Source organism: Giraffa tippelskirchi, chromosome 14 (genome assembly GCF_054371585.1).
Source record: "Giraffa tippelskirchi isolate mGirTip1 chromosome 14, T2T-mGirTip1v1.2.pri, whole genome shotgun sequence".
Classification (NCBI taxonomy): domain Eukaryota; kingdom Metazoa; phylum Chordata; class Mammalia; order Artiodactyla; family Giraffidae; genus Giraffa; species Giraffa tippelskirchi.
Genome location: NC_137288.1, coordinates 9,946,872 through 9,969,006, shown reverse-complemented (window position 1 = coordinate 9,969,006; position 22,135 = coordinate 9,946,872). Strand labels below are relative to the sequence as shown.

At 55.0% G+C, this 22,135-nt stretch overlaps 1 protein-coding gene and 1 long non-coding RNA gene across 2 annotated transcripts in view; one reads left to right on the top strand and one right to left on the bottom strand.

Annotated features, from left to right (window-relative positions):
• Positions 1 to 22,135, bottom strand: part of LOC145534150 (uncharacterized) — a 694,441-nt gene that overhangs the window by 100,760 nt on the left and 571,546 nt on the right. Inside the window, exons 76-78 of the long non-coding RNA XR_014074276.1 lie at positions 16,051 to 16,162; positions 8,411 to 8,522; positions 768 to 879 (exon numbers count right to left, since the gene is read on the bottom strand). This is a non-coding gene — a long non-coding RNA (uncharacterized LOC145534150). The remainder of the gene's footprint in view (positions 1 to 767; positions 880 to 8,410; positions 8,523 to 16,050; positions 16,163 to 22,135) is intronic.
• LOC145533979 (uncharacterized) lies at positions 16,590 to 21,671 on the top strand. The gene is made up of 3 exons (XM_081561336.1): positions 16,590 to 20,053; positions 20,453 to 20,765; positions 21,019 to 21,671. The coding sequence occupies exons 1-3, from the start codon at positions 19,817 to 19,819 to the stop codon at positions 21,645 to 21,647; spliced, it is 1,179 nt and encodes a 392-aa protein (XP_081417462.1). The 5' UTR covers positions 16,590 to 19,816; the 3' UTR covers positions 21,648 to 21,671.

The following is a 22,135-nucleotide window of genomic DNA, read 5'->3' as shown; positions in this document are numbered from 1 at the left end:
CTGAGTGAGGGTCCCCACAATCCTCAGCAAAGGTCTGTGGTGTGCAAGTGGGGAGTAGAGGGCCCCCAAGTTCCAAAGGAAGGGAGGTAGTCGGGAGCTAAAGCCCTTGGCCGCTGTGGTAGTAGCTGCAGATGGCAGCTCGTCCACAGTGCACTTCGAATGAGGTCATATGAGCGGGACTCTGGAAATGGCTCCGAAATCGGGAGAAAGGGGTCAGGGTATGTGGGAATCCGGCGGGGGTGGGGGGTGGATGAAGGAAGGTGTCCCTCCTCTCTCCAGTGCAATTTGGTTTGGTGAGTCTCAAAGCTACCAGATGGCACTTCCCAAGTCAGGCCCCCGCAGGAATCAGGGTGGGCTGCGTGCCTCGGCCCCTGCCACAGGGACAAGCCACACCAGTGGCCTCCCTGAGCTCCAATGGCCGGATCTGGGGGTTCTGTCTGGGTGCACACCTCCTTGCTGTGGCCAAGTTCCCCCCTTCTCTGAGCACCAGCTTCATCCTCTCGAATGAGGACATCGATTGCTACCTTGGCACGTTACTCTCTTCATCCTGTGAAGACTCATTAGGCTTATCCTACAATTACTAGCTGGCCCGAAGAGATATCTCCTGAATCCAGATTAAGCTGGAGTCTCCCAGGCTCATCTGGCATGTCTTCCCTGAAGTCTGCCAAAACCCACACCCTTGCATTTCCAGGGACTCCCCTTAGCCAGCTGGGCAGAAAACCCAGCATGGTTCAAACAAGCTGACAGACAAGCGGGAGAGGACTCACGGGCAGACGGCTTCCCTCAGGTCGCGGGTGGAGCTCTGGGACCACAGCAGCAACGGGCCATCCCAGGCCCTGGGCTCAGCAGCGCCCTCATTCTCAGGCCGGCGGCTCTGCCCTGAGGGGAGCAGGAAGGTCACCAACTGCCGCAGGCGGGCCTCACGCCCCTCCCACTGCTGGAGCCTGACCTCCCCCGGCCCCACCCCTTCCCCTACCCCAGCAGGACGACAGCTCGTCTTCCCCTGGCTTCCAACGGGAGGCCCGGCCCTGGGCCCCGATTGGGCACTGCCCCAGCCCGGAGCCAATCACAGTGGCCAGGGAGGTGGAACGCACCGATTGGCCAGGGCCAGGTCATGTGACCATACTCCCCAGGAAACTCAAATATTACCAAGGTTCCCTAAGAAACCAATGAACAGAATTATCCAGTAAAGGCAAACCGTGCTTTTTAATGAGGCCAATGTCACAGAAAAAAAAAAAAAATGCTTCACAATGAACTGCTCAAGGAAGCTACTAAATAAACTTCCAGAAAAGTTTAGTAGTTTTTTTTTTTTTTTTTTTTAATAGGGTGACGGAGAGCTATACCTTTCCCGTCTATGTGAATTTAGGTTTAAACTAGATTTCCCTTGGCTATTATATAAGACAAAAAAACCCACATCCCCCCCTTTCACTCCCCCCCACCCCCAAAAAGTGTTTTAATCTATAGAATTTTTGTGTCCTCAGTTGTGTCTGATTCGCGGCAACTCACGAACTCTACACAGCCAGGCTCTTCCGTCCATGGAATTCAGGGCAATTTTTTCTGTCCCAGTAAATGCCCACCCTGGGTGATCCAAAGGCAAGGGCTCAGAGGCTCCTGAGAGACTAACTCCTTTCAGCTGAGCACAGAGCTGGCTCCTCACTGGGATGCCTGTGGCCTGGGGCTCCCTGAGGGGAGAGCAGCACTCGCCCCACCGTGTGGTCACTGCTGGAAGTGCAGGCTGCTCCTCACTCCCCCTTGACAGTGTCCCTGAGGGCAGAACAGTGTGAATCGAATCAAGGTGGAAATGCAAACTCCAATGCAACCAAACTCCCCACAAGGTCTCTAAAACCACTCAGGAACAGGGAATTGGAAACTGCAGGGGATGACAGGAATGGAGATGGAGACTTGACACCTTACACCGAGTTCACTTCCAGTTATCCCTAGACAAACTTTCCATGAAAACTTGTCACAAATCTCGAAGAACAATGAGCAGAAACCGGACACGTGCTTTGAGTCTTCACACACAAAACTAAAAGCCAGTCCACAAAAAAAAAAAACCAGAGAATACAGTGGACTTTGCAAAATCAAAGATATCTACTGTGGGAAAGACCTCATGACAAAAGCAAAAGACAGGTCATACATCGCGAGACGAATGAGTGGAAACACAAAGCTTATCAAGGATGTGTCTCCAAACAGACAAAGAATACCAACACAACAAGCCTGTGAAAACTAGGGAAAGGTCTGAAGGGACACCAGACTGAGGAAGACACACACAGAGGATCCCGGATGATGTCTAGCACTGAGGGCCTGAAGAAACAACAGTCTAGTTGCACCCCCTCAGGCCTGTGTGACCGTGGATGAGGCCTCTGTTTCCCGGTGGCTCTGAGAGATGGACAGGGAGGAAGGGGAAGAGAAGTCACTTGCATTTCTAATACTCACAGCAAAGTCGTCCAACGAGAAGGGAATTATCACCCCCACTGACAATGCCATTCACTGAAGTGATACCCACCAGTCCATCTAACCCAGAAGGGAAGGATGGACCTGTTCTCACAAAACGGCGAGAGATGGAAGAAGGAAGATCAAGCCCACACCAATCACTGGAAAGAGAAGCTGTGCTCAGGGCTTGAAAGAATTCCTATTGGGAAAATGATGTCACAGCCCCACAAGGCAATCCACAGCTTCGATGCTATTCCTCCCAACATGCCAATGCATTTTCGCACCGAACAAAGAATTGCAAAAGGGGTACGGAGACAGAAAAGAGCCTAAACTGTCAATACAATCCGACGAAAAAGCCCCGATACGGACATCCAAGGTTGTGTGAAAGGAAATTAGACGACCAAACTAGGATCCTCAGGAGAGTATCGGAGAAGGCAATGGCGACCCACTCCAGTACTCTTGCCTGGAAAACGTCCTGGACGGAGGAGCCTGGTAGGCTGCAGGCCATGGGGTCATGCAGAGTCAGACACGACTGAAGTGACTTAGCCGCAGCAGCAGCAGCAGGACAGTATGCTACTGGGAATACAACAACACACACACATCCAGATCGATGGAATAAAGTGGAGGGTCCAGAAACAAACCCCAGCATCCATGGTCAACTCATCTCTGACACAGAAGGGGAGAATATCCAAATGGGAACAAGAAAGCCTCTTCAATCAATGTCCATGGGAAAACCAGACAGCTACATCTGAAGAACGCTATTGGTTTTGATCTCATACCACCTCAATATAGGGGGAAAACCTCACCCTAAAGACTGATGTCATGAGATAGCTAGAAAGAAGCGTAGGTCAAAGGCTCCTTAACATCAGAGTCTCCTTGCCATTTGCTGGGCGGAGGTCGAAATGGGTCTCTTCAAGTAAGGCAAAGAGGTACACGAAGTACACCCATGGGTTTCCATCCAAAGGAACCTCTTCACAACAGAGAAGCTAAGCATTCACAAATGCAAATATAGGAAACAGAACATGAGAGACTCCTTGCAAGTGGTGTATCTGAGAAGGGGTTCATATGGAAAGAGACGAAGAATGCACAGCACTCAGATTCCAAGAAACAACACCACCACCACCCTTGACCCTTCCCCATGACCAACTCCGACCTAAAGCCTTTCTCTCCCTCTAACCTATCCCTAAAACATAACCCTCATCTAATCATATACATGTGCATCCCTAGCATCCATCCATCCACACACGAGAGAGAAAGAGGAAGACACAGACGGAACTGAGAAAGGAAAAGAGAGGGACACAGCCAGAGAGAGACACGGAACCAAAGAGAGGAAAGGAGTCGACGGTCCAGACTTTTCCTCAATCTGCCTCGAAGGTAGAAGCAATGACAGCGCCCTTCCACCCCAGAAGGGGGAAAAGGACGGAAGGTTTGGAGAGGAAAAGACAAGAACGCAGGGAGCCACTAGAAGCTCAGCCACCCGCAGAAGCCGAGCTGGGACACTTGAACAGAATCTCAATGGAAACAGAGGAGCAGAAAGTTGGCTACTCTTTTCTATAAGAGAGGGAGACCTTCGAGTCTTCCTTTCGGTCCTCCAACTTGGATGCGGGGTCTCAAAACAGTCAGGAGGGGGAGTGCCTTTTCCTGGGTACCACGGCACATCCAGGCCTCGTTCTGCCCCATTCTGTGCTGTGTCAGCCCTGGATGGAATCTTTCTTTCTGAAGTCTCAGCGCACAAGCTCCACGTGATATCGGCCCCAGGTGGAAAGGCATGGAGCTGCTCGTAGGCCGACAGACCTAGGAAGCAGATGGGAGAATGACCACCACTCTGCAGATGGAGAGACTGGGGCAACCCTGAGGGGCATATGCTTGTCCAGGGCCACACCACTTATGAGAAGAAGGAGCCTGGTCTGAGAGCAGTGGGGTCCTCGGAGCTCAGGCCCTGGCTGAACCCAGGCCTCCCCAGGGCTGTGGGCTGGGCTGTGTGGGTGTCACTGTGCCTGCACATGGCCTAAGGGGGGTGGTCGAGCAGTCAGAAACCCAGAGATTCCCTTGGGAAGTTTTGGGGAAGGGACCTCAGCACGAACCCCAGGAGATGATGTCACCTGCTGGCAACAGAACCCAACAGAACCCGCAGCCCGGGTATCCAGGCCTCCAGAGCGGAGAGGAGCCCCCAGCCAGTTCACTGGCTGCCAGGATGTTCTGCTGTTTGCCCCTGCCCAGAGGCCGGGGCCTCAGGAGTGCTCACAGGCAGTGTGCGCGGGCACCCTGTCGACGTTGGCTCAGGACACCCCCGAGAGGCCTCTGGCCCTTTGCCCGGAGAAACAGAAAGGTAACACGGGGAGCCCCAGGACGGACCAGGCCGCCTCTCCCATGCCACCCGGAAACACCGGGTCCTTTGCCTGTGTGTGTGGATGCGGGTTTCTTGGGGTGTGTCTCCCTCAAGGAAGCCCAGGCGGATGTGGGGTCAGAAGCCTGCGGACAAGTTGTGTCCACACCCCAGGGGAGAGCAGGCTGGGCGGGATGGGGAGAGTGCGGGCAGCAGCGGCCGCGCAGGCGGACCTCACACCCTCAGGTGGGTCTCTTTCCTCCCGGGTGGGGATCTGAGCAGACACACGTCTCTGACCCTTCTGGGAAGAGAAGTTCGAGCAGGCAGAAGCAGCGGCTCCACTGCCCAGGCCCAGCTCGGAAAACTCCTAGCATGGCTGGATGACGGTCACTGTCGTTGCAGAGCTTCCCACGTGATGAGGCCGAGGACGGTGACACCCCATCCACCTCCCGGAGGGAGGGGTCGGAGCACCACCCCCCGCCCGTGAGGCCCAGTGCAGGCTCCAGGTGAGCGTGCCCACGGAGGCATCAGCCCCACCGGGGGAGAAGCGGAGGCGGGGAAGGCCTGCTGCCGAGACACCGCCCAGGACACACCCGGCGGCCCAGTCTGAGGCTGCCACGGAGCTCAGCACACCCGGCTCCGACCCAGAGTCCCGAGAACCCCGGCCTCTGAGGCAGCAGGAGGACCTGGAGCCCAGCACGCCAGAGCACAGAGGTGAGGACGCTGGGGCTGGTGCACGGGAGTGTGTGGGGAGGGGGTGCTGAGCTACACAGGGACGAGTCCCCGAAAGCTGCTGCTGGGCCTGCAGCAAGCGCTGGCCTCACACCCCCCGCCCCCCATCTTGCACACTTCAGTCCCAAAAGACATCCGACGCTGGGTAGTCTTTGGGAATCTCTTGGAAGCTTTCTGTCCCGGGAGACGCACATGCCAAGGCTGGCCTGTGGGCAAACTTTGCTTCTCCCCCAGCTCTAGCACTGGCCTCCAACTGGAACCAGGCTCCGCTTCCCAGACCTGTCCCTACAGAGGTGCTGGCTCCAGGTGCAGGACCCAGGGATCCACCGAGGGCAGATGGAGAACCGAGACTTGCCCTCGCAGAGACACCAGGCCAGCTGGGTACTGGCCAGCACACCGGGCAGATCGGATCTCCATGCCTGCAGGACCCCCAGCCCCAGGCACTGATGTCCCACCCCCTCAGCCAGAACCTCCACCTCCACGTGCACCTCTACCTGCTCGGGCTCTGGCAGGAGAACCCGAGGCAGAGGAGGAGTCACCGCCTCGGCAGGGAGAGCCTGCCCTGGCTCCCGCGCAACACCCAGACGCCCACGATGACTCACCCACCCCTGCAGGGAGAACGAGCCCCCGCTCTGGACAGACACCCAGAGCCCTTGCCGGAAACACCACGTCCAGGGGAGCGGTCGGCTCTGCAGCCTCCATCCCCGTCTGCTCACCGTGGACGCTGGCAACTCGGTCTGCCCCCAGGGGACATGGAGTTCCTTTCCCCTGAACTGCTTTGCATTTGCTTTGTTTCCACCTTTCTGGTGATGTTTTATTTTTTGTATGGTTTCCTGTACTTTTGTTGGTTAAGTTGGGATTAGTAAACTTTTTCATCATTGTTGCAATTTGGGAACAATGTTGTGTAACTCTGGTGATACTGTGTTACCATCACCACTTTGTAGTTTCAGACCCGTTTGATCTTTATGCCCCACCCCCCAACAAAGCCTGGATTCAAGGCAAGCACGCCCTGTTCATCCCTTCCCCCGATCCTGAACACAATTTCATCCTTTCTTTGTGCATTCCTTCCTATATTCTTGGTGTCCCCAATCAATGACTCTCAGTGAAATGACTGAAGGAGTGTTTTTTGGACTCTCCAACTACTGTAAGACTCCATTGGAGAGTTCTCATTTGTATGTCATTTGAACTAGCCTTTGATATCTGAAAGGACGGTGTACGTCCTTTCAAGATACCATGTGCCAAACGAAGCCCTTTTGGCAACTGCCATCATTATCTCCAGGCAGGCATTGCTGTGTCAAGGGTGACATCTCAGCCAGAAGGCAGAGGCTGAGCTCGTCTTGTTGCACCAGCTCCCAAAAGAAGCCAAGAAAGGGAGCTGGAACAACAAACCACCCCAACACCCAGGAAAGCGTTCTTCATGACAGAAGGCTAGAAAATGACCCAACATCCTTGTGGCCCAGAACCCCTCTAGAAAATCACTGTTCCATAAAAAAGAGAAACACATGGGAAGTTCCAAGGAGAGGCAATGCCCATGGCCCGTGTACTTGAGAGACGGCCTGACCGCTCCGGGGAAGACACGCACCGACGGAACCCCTTGGGAAACAGCAGTGATAGTCCTCACCGTCGTAAGGGTTTCCTCTGGGGACAACCTGCCCGGGGCACCACACGAGGGAGCAGACCGGCTTCTCTTCCTCTGCCCCCACACCATTCACTCATGAAGGCAGCTCAGGTGTTCTCATGCCCTGCCTGCCTGCCTGCCTGGCTCATCCGTGAGCTGTGACCACCTACAGGGCAGGACTCCACCTTCTCCTCTCTGTGTACCGTGAATCTGCACACAGTGGGCTTGCAGAACCTTAGGAGACTTGAGCCATTCCCACTCGAGCCAGAACCCTCCCCAGGAAGGAAAACAGCTGTGGAGTCATTTTGGCCCCAGCACTGGTTCGAAAGCCTGGCGCCTCCTACAGCCTCTACGGTGTGAAGAGGGAGGTCCCTTCTGACAGAGCTTTCCGGGTCTCAGATCTAAGCTGTTGTTTCACTGTCAGCTGTGTCTCTTCCGTTGCAGCCAGGTGGGCCACGCTGCTCCAAAGGAGCTCACAAGCTGAGTTTCAAGGGAGGTATAGAGAGGACAGGGATGGCTACAACGTACTGCAAACTGAGTGAGGGTCCCCACAATCCTCAGCAAAGGTCTGTGGTGTGCAAGTGGGGAGTAGAGGGCCCCCAAGTTCCAAAGGAAGGGAGGTAGTCGGGAGCTAAAGCCCTTGGCCGCTGTGGTAGTAGCTGCAGATGGCAGCTCGTCCACAGTGCACTTCGAATGAGGTCATATGAGCGGGACTCTGGAAATGGCTCCGAAATCGGGAGAAAGGGGTCAGGGTATGTGGGAATCCGGCGGGGGTGGGGGGTGGATGAAGGAAGGTGTCCCTCCTCTCTCCAGTGCAATTTGGTTTGGTGAGTCTCAAAGCTACCAGATGGCACTTCCCAAGTCAGGCCCCCGCAGGAATCAGGGTGGGCTGCGTGCCTCAGCCCCTGCCACAGGGACAAGCCACACCAGTGGCCTCCCTGAGCTCCAATGGCCGGATCTGGGGGTTCTGTCTGGGTGCACACCTCCTTGCTGTGGCCAAGTTCCCCCCTTCTCTGAGCACCAGCTTCATCCTCTCGAATGAGGACATCGATTGCTACCTTGGCACGTTACTCTCTTCATCCTGTGAAGACTCATTAGGCTTATCCTACAATTACTAGCTGGCCCGAAGAGATATCTCCTGAATCCAGATTAAGCTGGAGTCTCCCAGGCTCATCTGGCATGTCTTCCCTGAAGTCTGCCAAAACCCACACCCTTGCATTTCCAGGGACTCCCCTTAGCCAGCTGGGCAGAAAACCCAGCATGGTTCAAACAAGCTGACAGACAAGCGGGAGAGGACTCACGGGCAGACGGCTTCCCTCAGGTCGCGGGTGGAGCTCTGGGACCACAGCAGCAACGGGCCATCCCAGGCCCTGGGCTCAGCAGCGCCCTCATTCTCAGGCCGGCGGCTCTGCCCTGAGGGGAGCAGGAAGGTCACCAACTGCCGCAGGCGGGCCTCACGCCCCTCCCACTGCTGGAGCCTGACCTCCCCCGGCCCCACCCCTTCCCCTACCCCAGCAGGACGACAGCTCGTCTTCCCCTGGCTTCCAACGGGAGGCCCGGCCCTGGGCCCCGATTGGGCACTGCCCCAGCCCGGAGCCAATCACAGTGGCCAGGGAGGTGGAACGCACCGATTGGCCAGGGCCAGGTCATGTGACCATACTCCCCAGGAAACTCAAATATTACCAAGGTTCCCTAAGAAACCAATGAACAGAATTATCCAGTAAAGGCAAACCGTGCTTTTTAATGAGGCCAATGTCACAGAAAAAAAAAAAATGCTTCACAATGAACTGCTCAAGGAAGCTACTAAATAAACTTCCAGAAAAGTTTAGTAGTTTTTTTTTTTTTTTTTAATAGGGTGACGGAGAGCTATACCTTTCCCGTCTATGTGAATTTAGGTTTAAACTAGATTTCCCTTGGCTATTATATAAGACAAAAAAACCCACATCCCCCCCTTTCACTCCCCCCCACCCCCAAAAAGTGTTTTAATCTATAGAATTTTTGTGTCCTCAGTTGTGTCTGATTCGCGGCAACTCACGAACTCTACACAGCCAGGCTCTTCCGTCCATGGAATTCAGGGCAATTTTTTCTGTCCCAGTAAATGCCCACCCTGGGTGATCCAAAGGCAAGGGCTCAGAGGCTCCTGAGAGACTAACTCCTTTCAGCTGAGCACAGAGCTGGCTCCTCACTGGGATGCCTGTGGCCTGGGGCTCCCTGAGGGGAGAGCAGCACTCGCCCCACCGTGTGGTCACTGCTGGAAGTGCAGGCTGCTCCTCACTCCCCCTTGACAGTGTCCCCGAGGGCAGAACAGTGTGAATCGAATCAAGGTGGAAATGCAAACTCCAATGCAACCAAACTCCCCACAAGGTCTCTAAAACCACTCAGGAACAGGGAATTGGAAACTGCAGGGGATGACAGGAATGGAGATGGAGACTTGACACCTTACACCGAGTTCACTTCCAGTTATCCCTAGACAAACTTTCCATGAAAACTTGTCACAAATCTCGAAGAACAATGAGCAGAAACCGGACACGTGCTTTGAGTCTTCACACACAAAACTAAAAGCCAGTCCACAAAAAAAAAAAACCAGAGAATACAGTGGACTTTGCAAAATCAAAGATATCTACTGTGGGAAAGACCTCATGACAAAAGCAAAAGACAGGTCATACATCGCGAGACGAATGAGTGGAAACACAAAGCTTATCAAGGATGTGTCTCCAAACAGACAAAGAATACCAACACAACAAGCCTGTGAAAACTAGGGAAAGGTCTGAAGGGACACCAGACTGAGGAAGACACACACAGAGGATCCCGGATGATGTCCAGCACTGAGGGCCTGAAGAAACAACAGTCTAGTTGCACCCCCTCAGGCCTGTGTGACCGTGGATGAGGCCTCTGTTTCCCGGTGGCTCTGAGAGATGGACAGGGAGGAAGGGGAAGAGAAGTCACTTGCATTTCTAATACTCACAGCAAAGTCGTCCAACGAGAAGGGAATTATCACCCCCACTGACAATGCCATTCACTGAAGTGATACCCACCAGTCCATCTAACCCAGAAGGGAAGGATGGACCTGTTCTCACAAAACGGCGAGAGATGGAAGAAGGAAGATCAAGCCCACACCAATCACTGGAAAGAGAAGCTGTGCTCAGGGCTTGAAAGAATTCCTATTGGGAAAATGATGTCACAGCCCCACAAGGCAATCCACAGCTTCGATGCTATTCCTCCCAACATGCCAATGCATTTTCGCACCGAACAAAGAATTGCAAAAGGGGTACGGAGACAGAAAAGAGCCTAAACTGTCAATACAATCCGACGAAAAAGCCCCGATACGGACATCCAAGGTTGTGTGAAAGGAAATTAGACGACCAAACTAGGATCCTCAGGAGAGTATCGGAGAAGGCAATGGCGACCCACTCCAGTACTCTTGCCTGGAAAACGTCCTGGACGGAGGAGCCTGGTAGGCTGCAGGCCATGGGGTCACGCAGAGTCAGACACGACTGAAGTGACTTAGCCGCAGCAGCAGCAGCAGGACAGTATGCTACTGGGAATACAACAACACACACAGATCCAGATCGATGGAATAAAGTGGAGGGTCCAGAAACAAACCCCAGCATCCATGGTCAACTCATCTCTGACACAGAAGGGGAGAATATCCAAATGGGAACAAGAAAGCCTCTTCAATCAATGTCCATGGGAAAACCAGACAGCTACATCTGAAGAACGCTATTGGTTTTGATCTCATACCACCTCAATATAGGGGGAAAACCTCACCCTAAAGACTGATGTCATGAGATAGCTAGAAAGAAGCGTAGGTCAAAGGCTCCTTAACATCAGAGTCTCCTTGCCATTTGCTGGGCGGAGGTCGAAATGGGTCTCTTCAAGTAAGGCAAAGAGGTACACGAAGTACACCCATGGGTTTCCATCCAATGGAACCTCTTCACAACAGAGAAGCTAAGCATTCACAAATGCAAAAGATAGGAAACAGAACATGAGAGACTCCTTGCAAGTGGTGTATCTGAGAAGGGGTTCATATGGAAAGAGACGAAGAATGCACAGCACTCAGATTCCAAGAAACAACACCACCACCACCCTTGACCCTTCCCCCATGACCAACTCCGACCTAAAGCCTTTCTCTCCCTCTAACCTATCCCTAAAACATAACCCTCATCTAATCATATACATGTGCATCCCTAGCATCCATCCATCCACACACGAGAGAGAAAGAGGAAGACACAGACGGAACTGAGAAAGGAAAAGAGAGGGACACAGCCAGAGAGAGACACGGAACCAAAGAGAGGAAAGGAGTCGACGGTCCAGACTTTTCCTCAATCTGCCTCGAAGGTAGAAGCAATGACAGCGCCCTTCCACCCCAGAAGGGGGAAAAGGACGGAAGGTTTGGAGAGGAAAAGACAAGAACGCAGGGAGCCACTAGAAGCTCAGCCACCCGCAGAAGCCGAGCTGGGACACTTGAACAGAATCTCAATGGAAACAGAGGAGCAGAAAGTTGGCTACTCTTTTCTATAAGAGAGGGAGACCTTCGAGTCTTCCTTTCGGTCCTCCAACTTGGATGCGGGGTCTCAAAACAGTCAGGAGGGGGAGTGCCTTTTCCTGGGTACCACAGCACATCCAGGCCTCGTTCTGCCCCATTCTGTGCTGTGTCAGCCCTGGATGGAATCTTTCTTTCTGAAGTCTCAGCGCACAAGCTCCACGTGATATCGGCCCCAGGTGGAAAGGCATGGAGCTGCTCGTAGGCCGACAGACCTAGGAAGCAGATGGGAGAATGACCACCACTCTGCAGATGGAGAGACTGGGGCAACCCTGAGGGGCATATGCTTGTCCAGGGCCACACCACTTATGAGAAGAAGGAGCCTGGTCTGAGAGCAGTGGGGTCCTCGGAGCTCAGGCCCTGGCTGAACCCAGGCCTCCCCAGGGCTGTGGGCTGGGCTGTGTGGGTGTCACTGTGCCTGCACATGGCCTAAGGGGGGTGGTCGAACAGTCAGAAACCCAGAGATTCCCTTGGGAAGTTTTGGGGAAGGGACCTCAGCACGAACCCCAGGAGATGATGTCACCTGCCGGCAACAGAACCCAACAGAACCCGCAGCCCAGGTATCCAGGCCTCCAGAGCGGAGAGGAGCCCCCAGCCAGTTCACTGGCTGCCAGGATGTTCTGCTGTTTGCCCCTGCCCAGAGGCCGGGGCCTCAGGAGTGCTCACAGGCAGTGTGCGCGGGCACCCTGTCGACGTTGGCTCAGGACACCCCCGAGAGGCCTCTGGCCCTTTGCCCGGAGAAACAGAAAGGTAACACGGGGAGCCCCAGGACGGACCAGGCCGCCTCTCCCATGCCACCCGTAAACACCGGGTCCTTTGCCTGTGTGTGTGGATGCGGGTTTCTTGGGGTGTGTCTCCCTCAAGGAAGCCCAGGCGGATGTGGGGTCAGAAGCCTGCGGACAAGTTGTGTCCACACCCCAGGGGAGAGCAGGCTGGGCGGGATGGGGAGAGTGCGGGCAGCGGCGGCCGCCCAGGCGGACCTCACACCCTCAGGTGGGTCTCTTTCCTCCCGGGTGGGGATCTGAGCAGACACACGTCTCTGACCCTTCTGGGAAGAGAAGTTCGAGCAGGCAGAAGCAGCGGCTCCACTGCCCAGGCCCAGCTCGGAAAACTCCTAGCATGGCTGGCTGACGGTCACTGTCGTTGCAGAGCTTCCCACGTGATGAGGCCGAGGACGGGGACACCCCATCCACCTCCCGGAGGGAGGGGTCGGAGCACCACCCCCCGCCCGTGAGGCCCAGTGCAGGCTCCAGGTGAGCGTGCCCACGGAGGCATCAGCCCCACCGGGGGAGAAGCGGAGGCGGGGAAGGCCTGCTGCCGAGACACCGCCCAGGACACACCCGGCGGCCCAGTCTGAGGCTGCCACGGAGCTCAGCACACCCGGCTCCGACCCAGAGTCCCGAGAACCCCGGCCTCTGAGGCAGCAGGAGGACCTGGAGCCCAGCACGCCAGAGCACAGAGGTGAGGACGCTGGGGCTGGTGCACGGGAGTGTGTGGGGAGGGGGTGCTGAGCTACACAGGGACGAGTCCCCGAAAGCTGCTGCTGGGCCTGCAGCAAGCGCTGGCCTCACACCCCCCGCCCCCCATCTTGCACACTTCAGTCCCAAAAGACATCCGACGCTGGGTAGTCTTTGGGAATCTCTTGGAAGCTTTCTGTCCCGGGAGACGCACATGCCAAGGCTGGCCTGTGGGCAAACTTTGCTTCTCCCCCAGCTCTAGCACTGGCCTCCAACTGGAACCAGGCTCCGCTTCCCAGACCTGTCCCTACAGAGGTGCTGGCTCCAGGTGCAGGACCCAGGGATCCACCGAGGGCAGATGGAGAACCGAGACTTGCCCTCGCAGAGACACCAGGCCAGCTGGGTACTGGCCAGCACACCGGGCAGATCGGATCTCCATGCCTGCAGGACCCCCAGCCCCAGGCACTGATGTCCCACCCCCTCAGCCAGAACCTCCACCTCCACGTGCACCTCTACCTGCTCGGGCTCTGGCAGGAGAACCCGAGGCAGAGGAGGAGTCACCGCCTCGGCAGGGAGAGCCTGCCCTGGCTCCCGCGCAACACCCAGACGCCCACGATGACTCACCCACCCCTGCAGGGAGAACGAGCCCCCGCTCTGGACAGACACCCAGAGCCCTTGCCGGAAACACCACGTCCAGGGGAGCGGTCGGCTCTGCAGCCTCCATCCCCGTCTGCTCACCGTGGACGCTGGCAACTCGGTCTGCCCCCAGGGGACATGGAGTTCCTTTCCCCTGAACTGCTTTGCATTTGCTTTGTTTCCACCTTTCTGGTGATGTTTTATTTTTTGTATGGTTTCCTGTACTTTTGTTGGTTAAGTTGGGATTAGTAAACTTTTTCATCATTGTTGCAATTTGGGAACACTGTTGTGTAACTCTGGTGATACTGTGTTACCATCACCACTTTGTAGTTTCAGACCCGTTTGATCTTTATGCCCCACCCCCCAACAAAGCCTGGATTCAAGGCAAGCACGCCCTGTTCATCCCTTCCCCCGATCCTGAACACAATTTCATCCTTTCTTTGTGCATTCCTTCCTATATTCTTGGTGTCCCCAATCAATGACTCTCAGTGAAATGACTGAAGGAGTGTTTTTTGGACTCTCCAACTACTGTAAGACTCCATTGGAGAGTTCTCATTTGTATGTCATTTGAACTAGCCTTTGATATCTGAAAGGACGGTGTACGTCCTTTCAAGATACCATGTGCCAAACGAAGCCCTTTTGGCAACTGCCATCATTATCTCCAGGCAGGCATTGCTGTGTCAAGGGTGACATCTCAGCCAGAAGGCAGAGGCTGAGCTCGTCTTGTTGCACCAGCTCCCAAAAGAAGCCAAGAAAGGGAGCTGGAACAACAAACCACCCCAACACCCAGGAAAGCGTTCTTCATGACAGAAGGCTAGAAAATGACCCAACATCCTTGTGGCCCAGAACCCCTCTAGAAAATCACTGTTCCATAAAAAAGAGAAACACATGGGAAGTTCCAAGGAGAGGCAATGCCCATGGCCCGTGTACTTGAGAGACGGCCTGACCGCTCCGGGGAAGACACGCACCGACGGAACCCCTTGGGAAACAGCAGTGATAGTCCTCACCGTCGTAAGGGTTTCCTCTGGGGACAACCTGCCCGGGGCACCACACGAGGGAGCAGACCGGCTTCTCTTCCTCTGCCCCCACACCATTCACTCATGAAGGCAGCTCAGGTGTTCTCATGCCCTGCCTGCCTGCCTGCCTGGCTCATCCGTGAGCTGTGACCACCTACAGGGCAGGACTCCACCTTCTCCTCTCTGTGTACCGTGAATCTGCACACAGTGGGCTTGCAGAACCTTAGGAGACTTGAGCCATTCCCACTCGAGCCAGAACCCTCCCCAGGAAGGAAAACAGCTGTGGAGTCATTTTGGCCCCAGCACTGGTTCGAAAGCCTGGCGCCTCCTACAGCCTCTACGGTGTGAAGAGGGAGGTCCCTTCTGACAGAGCTTTCCGGGTCTCAGATCTAAGCTGTTGTTTCACTGTCAGCTGTGTCTCTTCCGTTGCAGCCAGGTGGGCCACGCTGCTCCAAAGGAGCTCACAAGCTGAGTTTCAAGGGAGGTATAGAGAGGACAGGGATGGCTACAACGTACTGCAAACTGAGTGAGGGTCCCCACAATCCTCAGCAAAGGTCTGTGGTGTGCAAGTGGGGAGTAGAGGGCCCCCAAGTTCCAAAGGAAGGGAGGTAGTCGGGAGCTAAAGCCCTTGGCCGCTGTGGTAGTAGCTGCAGATGGCAGCTCGTCCACAGTGCACTTCGAATGAGGTCATATGAGCGGGACTCTGGAAATGGCTCCGAAATCGGGAGAAAGGGGTCAGGGTATGTGGGAATCCGGCGGGGGTGGGGGGTGGATGAAGGAAGGTGTCCCTCCTCTCTCCAGTGCAATTTGGTTTGGTGAGTCTCAAAGCTACCAGATGGCACTTCCCAAGTCAGGCCCCCGCAGGAATCAGGGTGGGCTGCGTGCCTCGGCCCCTGCCACAGGGACAAGCCACACCAGTGGCCTCCCTGAGCTCCAATGGCCGGATCTGGGGGTTCTGTCTGGGTGCACACCTCCTTGCTGTGGCCAAGTTCCCCCCTTCTCTGAGCACCAGCTTCATCCTCTCGAATGAGGACATCGATTGCTACCTTGGCACGTTACTCTCTTCATCCTGTGAAGACTCATTAGGCTTATCCTACAATTACTAGCTGGCCCGAAGAGATATCTCCTGAATCCAGATTAAGCTGGAGTCTCCCAGGCTCATCTGGCATGTCTTCCCTGAAGTCTGCCAAAACCCACACCCTTGCATTTCCAGGGACTCCCCTTAGCCAGCTGGGCAGAAAACCCAGCATGGTTCAAACAAGCTGACAGACAAGCGGGAGAGGACTCACGGGCAGACGGCTTCCCTCAGGTCTCGGGTGGAGCTCTGGGACCACAGCAGCAACGGGCCATCCCAGGCCCTGGGCTCAGCAGCGCCCTCATTCTCAGGCCGGCGGCTCTGCCCTGAGGGGAGCAGGAAGGTCACCAACTGCCGCAGGCGGGCCTCACGCCCCTCCCACTGCTGGAGCCTGACCTCCCCCGGCCCCACCCCTTCCCCTACCCCAGCAGGACGACAGCTCGTCTTCCCCTGGCTTCCAACGGGAGGCCCGGCCCTGGGCCCCGATTGGGCACTGCCCCAGCCCGGAGCCAATCACAGTGGCCAGGGAGGTGGAACGCACCGATTGGCCAGGGCCAGGTCATGTGACCATACTCCCCAGGAAACTCAAATATTACCAAGGTTCCCTAAGAAACCAATGAACAGAATTATCCAGTAAAGGCAAACCGTGCTTTTTAATGAGGCCAATGTCACAGAAAAAAAAAAAAAATGCTTCACAATGAACTGCTCAAGGAAGCTACTAAATAAACTTTCAGAAAAGTTTAGTAGTTTTTTTTTTTTTTTTTAATAGGGTGACGGAGAGCTATACCTTTCCCGTCTATGTGAATTTAGGTTTAAACTAGATTTCCCTTGGCTATTATATAAGACAAAAAAACCCACATCCTCCCCTTTCACTCCCCCCCACCCCCAAAAAGTGTTTTAATCTATAGAATTTTTGTGTCCTCAGTTGTGTCTGATTCGCGGCAACTCACGAACTCTACACAGCCAGGCTCTTCCGTCCATGGAATTCAGGGCAATTTTTTCTGTCCCAGTAAATGCCCACCCTGGGTGATCCAAAGGCAAGGGCTCAGAGGCTCCTGAGAGACTAACTCCTTTCAGCTGAGCACAGAGCTGGCTCCTCACTGGGATGCCTGTGGCCTGGGGCTCCCTGAGGGGAGAGCAGCACTCGCCCCACCGTGTGGTCACTGCTGGAAGTGCAGGCTGCTCCTCACTCCCCCTTGACAGTGTCCCTGAGGGCAGAACAGTGTGAATCGAATCAAGGTGGAAATGCAAACTCCAATGCAACCAAACTCCCCACAAGGTCTCTAAAACCACTCAGGAACAGGGAATTGGAAACTGCAGGGGATGACAGGAATGGAGATGGAGACTTGACACCTTACACCGAGTTCACTTCCAGTTATCCCTAGACAAACTTTCCATGAAAACTTGTCACAAATCTCGAAGAACAATGAGCAGAAACCGGACACGTGCTTTGAGTCTTCACACACAAAACTAAAAGCCAGTCCACAAAAAAAAAAAAAAAAAAAACCCAGAGAATACAGTGGACTTTGCAAAATCAAAGATATCTACTGTGGGAAAGACCTCACGACAAAAGCAAAAGACAGGTCATACATCGCGAGACGAATGAGTGGAAACACAAAGCTTATCAAGGATGTGTCTCCAAACAGACAAAGAACACCAACACAACAAGCCTGTGAAAACTAGGGAAAGGTCTGAAGGGACACCAGACTGAGGAAGACACACACAGAGGATCCCGGATGATGTCCAGCACTGAGGGCCTGAAGAAACAACAGTCTAGTTGCACCCCCTCAGGCCTGTGTGACCGTGGATGAGGCCTCTGTTTCCCGGTGGCTCTGAGAGATGGACAGGGAGGAAGGGGAAGAGAAGTCACTTGCATTTCTAATACTCACAGCAAAGTCTTCCAACGAGAAGGGAATTATCACCCCCACTGACAATGCCATTCACTGAAGTGATACCCACCAGTCCATCTAACCCAGAAGGGAAGGATGGACCTGTTCTCACAAAACGGCGAGAGATGGAAGAAGGAAGATCAAGCCCACACCAATCACTGGAAAGAGAAGCTGTGCTCAGGGCTTGAAAGAATTCCTATTGGGAAAATGATGTCACAGCCCCACAAGGCAATCCACAGCTTCGATGCTATTCCTCCCAAAATGCCAATGCATTTTCGCACCGAACAAAGAATTGCAAAAGGGGTACGGAGACAGAAAAGAGCCTAAACTGTCAATACAATCCGACGAAAAAGCCCCGATACGGACATCCAAGGTTGTGTGAAAGGAAATTAGACGACCAAACTAGGATCCTCAGGAGAGTATCGGAGAAGGCAATGGTGACCCACTCCAGTACTCTTGCCTGGAAAACGTCCTGGACGGAGGAGCCTGGTAGGCTGCAGGCCATGGGGTCACGCAGAGTCAGACACGACTGAAGTGACTTAGCCGCAGCAGCAGCAGCAGGACAGTATGCTATTGGGAATACAACAACACACACAGATCCAGATCGATGGAATAAAGTGGAGGGTCCAGAAACAAACCCCAGCATCCATGGTCAACTCATCTCTGACACAGAAGGGGAGAATATCCAAATGGGAACAAGAAAGCCTCTTCAATCAATGTCCATGGGAAAACCAGACAGCTACATCTGAAGAACGCTATTGGTTTTGATCTCATACCACCTCAATATAGGGGGAAAACCTCACCCTAAAGACTGATGTCATGAGATAGCTAGAAAGAAGCGTAGGTCAAAGGCTCCTTAACATCAGAGTCTCCTTGCCATTTGCTGGGCGGAGGTCGAAATGGGTCTCTTCAAGTAAGGCAAAGAGGTACACGAAGTACACCCATGGGTTTCCATCCAATGGAACCTCTTCACAACAGAGAAGCTAAGCATTCACAAATGCAAAAGATAGGAAACAGAACATGAGAGACTCCTTGCAAGTGGTGTATCTGAGAAGGGGTTCATATGGAAAGAGACGAAGAATGCACAGCACTCAGATTCCAAGAAACAACACCACCACCACCCTTGACCCTTCCCCCATGACCAACTCCGACCTAAAGCCTTTCTCTCCCTCTAACCTATCCCTAAAACATAACCCTCATCTAATCATATACATGTGCATCCCTAGCATCCATCCATCCACACACGAGAGAGAAAGAGGAAGACACAGACGGAACTGAGAAAGGAAAAGAGAGGGACACAGCCAGAGAGAGACACGGAACCAAAGAGAGGAAAGGAGTCGACGGTCCAGACTTTTCCTCAATCTGCCTCGAAGGTAGAAGCAATGACAGCGCCCTTCCACCCCAGAAGGGGGGAAAGGACGGAAGGTTTGGAGAGGAAAAGACAAGAACGCAGGGAGCCATTAGAAGCTCAGCCACCCGCAGAAGCCGAGCTGGGACACTTGAACAGAATCTCAATGGAAACAGAGGAGCAGAAAGTTGGCTACTCTTTTCTATAAGAGAGGGAGACCTTCGAGTCTTCCTTTCGGTCCTCCAACTTGGATGCGGGGTCTCAAAACAGTCAGGAGGGGGAGTGCCTTTTCCTGGGTACCACGGCACATCCAGGCCTCGTTCTGCCCCATTCTGTGCTGTGTCAGCCCTGGATGGAATCTTTCTTTCTGAAGTCTCAGCGCACAAGCTCCACGTGATATCGGCCCCAGGTGGAAAGGCATGGAGCTGCTCGTAGGCCGACAGACCTAGGAAGCAGATGGGAGAATGACCACCACTCTGCAGATGGAGAGACTGGGGCAACCCTGAGGGGCATATGCTTGTCCAGGGCCACACCACTTATGAGAAGAAGGAGCCTGGTCTGAGAGCAGTGGGGTCCTCGGAGCTCAGGCCCTGGCTGAACCCAGGCCTCCCCAGGGCTGTGGGCTGGGCTGTGTGGGTGTCACTGTGCCTGCACATGGCCTAAGGGGGGTGGTCGAGCAGTCAGAAACCCAGAGATTCCCTTGGGAAGTTTTGGGGAAGGGACCTCAGCATGAACCCCAGGAGATGATGTCACCTGCCGGCAACAGAACCCAACAGAACCCGCAGCCCGGGTATCCAGGCCTCCAGAGCGGAGAGGAGCCCCCAGCCAGTTCACTGGCTGCCAGGATGTTCTGCTGTTTGCCCCTGCCCAGAGGCCGGGGCCTCAGGAGTGCTCACAGGCAGTGTGCGCGGGCACCCTGTCGACGTTGGCTCAGGACACCCCCGAGAGGCCTCTGGCCCTTTGCCCGGAGAAACAGAAAGGTAACACGGGGAGCCCCAGGACGGACCAGGCCGCCTCTCCCATGCCACCCGGAAACAGCGGGTCCTTTGCCTGTGTGTGTGGATGCGGGTTTCTTGGGGTGTGTCTCCCTCAAGGAAGCCCAGGCGGATGTGGGGTCAGAAGCCTGCGGACAAGTTGTGTCCACACCCCAGGGGAGAGCAGGCTGGGCGGGATGGGGAGAGTGCGGGCAGCGGCGGCCGCCCAGGCGGACCTCACACCCTCAGGTGGGTCTCTTTCCTCCCGGGTGGGGATCTGAGCAGACACACGTCTCTGACCCTTCTGGGAAGAGAAGTTCGAGCAGGCAGAAGCAGTGGCTCCACTGCCCAGGCCCAGCTCGGAAAACTCCTAGCATGGCTGGCTGACGGTCACTGTCGTTGCAGAGCTTCCCACGTGATGAGGCCGAGGACGGGGACACCCCATCCACCTCCCGGAGGGAGGGGTCGGAGCACCACCCCCCCGCCCGTGAGGCCCAGTGCAGGCTCCAGGTGAGCGTGCCCACGGAGGCATCAGCCCCACCTGGGGAGAAGCGGAGGCGGGGAAGGCCTGCTGCCGAGACACCGCCCAGGATACACCCGGCGGCCCAGTCTGAGGCTGCCACGGAGCTCAGCACACCCGGCTCCGACCCAGAGTCCCGAGAACCCCGGCCTCTGAGGCAGCAGGAGGACCTGGAGCCCAGCACGCCAGAGCACAGAGGTGAGGACGCTGGGGCTGGTGCACGGGAGTGTGTGGGGAGGGGGTGCTGAGCTACACAGGGACGAGTCCCCGAAAGCTGCTGCTGGGCCTGCAGCAAGCGCTGGCCTCACACCCCCCCGCCCCCCATCTTGCACACTTCAGTCCCAAAAGACATCCGACGCTGGGTATTCTTTGGGAATCTCTTGGAAGCTTTCTGTCCCGGGAGACGCACATGCCAAGGCTGGCCTGTGGGCAAACTTTGCTTCTCCCCCAGCTCTAGCACTGGCCTCCAACTGGAACCAGGCTCCGCTTCCCAGACCTGTCCCTACAGAGGTGCTGGCTCCAGGTGCAGGACCCAGGGATCCACCGAGGGCAGATGGAGAACCGAGACTTGCCCTCGCAGAGACACCAGGCCAGCTGGGTACTGGCCAGCACACCGGGCAGATCGGATCTCCATGCCTGCAGGACCCCCAGCCCCAGGCACTGATGTCCCACCCCCTCAGCCAGAACCTCCACCTCCACGTGCACCTCTACCTGCTCGGGCTCTGGCAGGAGAACCCGAGGCAGAGGAGGAGTCACCGCCTCGGCAGGGAGAGCCTGCCCTGGCTCCCGCGCAACACCCAGACGCCCACGATGACTCACCCACCCCTGCAGGGAGAACGAGCCCCCGCTCTGGACAGACACCCAGAGCCCTTGCCGGAAACACCACGTCCAGGGGAGCGGTCGGCTCTGCAGCCTCCATCCCCGTCTGCTCACCGTGGACGCTGGCAACTCGGTCTGCCCCCAGGGGACATGGAGTTCCTTTCCCCTGAACTGCTTTGCATTTGCTTTGTTTCCACCTTTCTGGTGATGTTTTATTTTTTGTATGGTTTCCTGTACTTTTGTTGGTTAAGTTGGGATTAGTAAACTTTTTCATCATTGTTGCAATTTGGGAACACTGTTGTGTAACTCTGGTGATACTGTGTTACCATCACCACTTTGTAGTTTCAGACCCGTTTGATCTTTATGCCCCACCCCCCAACAAAGCCTGGATTCAAGGCAAGCACGCCCTGTTCATCCCTTCCCCCGATCCTGAACACAATTTCATCCTTTCTTTGTGCATTCCTTCCTATATTCTTGGTGTCCCCAATCAATGACTCTCAGTGAAATGACTGAAGGAGTGTTTTTTGGACTCTCCAACTACTGTAAGACTCCATTGGAGAGTTCTCATTTGTACGTCATTTGAAATAGCCTTGATATCTGAAAGGACGGTGTACGTCCTTTCAAGATACCATGTGCCAAACGAAGCCCTTTTGGCAACTGCCATCATTATCTCCAGGCAGGCATTGCTGTGTCAAGGGTGACATCTCAGCCAGAAGGCAGAGGCTGAGCTCGTCTTGTTGCACCAGCTC

Coding starts and splice junctions, on each gene's coding strand:
- LOC145533979 (XM_081561336.1), top strand. CDS start 19,817: ATGATGTCACCTGCCGGCAACAGAACCCAACAGAACCCGCAGCCCGGG. Junction 20,054..20,452: donor TTGCCCGGAGAAACAGAAAG/GTAACACGGGGA, acceptor CTGTCGTTGCAG/AGCTTCCCACGTGATGAGGC. Junction 20,766..21,018: donor CAGCACGCCAGAGCACAGAG/GTGAGGACGCTG, acceptor CTTCTCCCCCAG/CTCTAGCACTGGCCTCCAAC.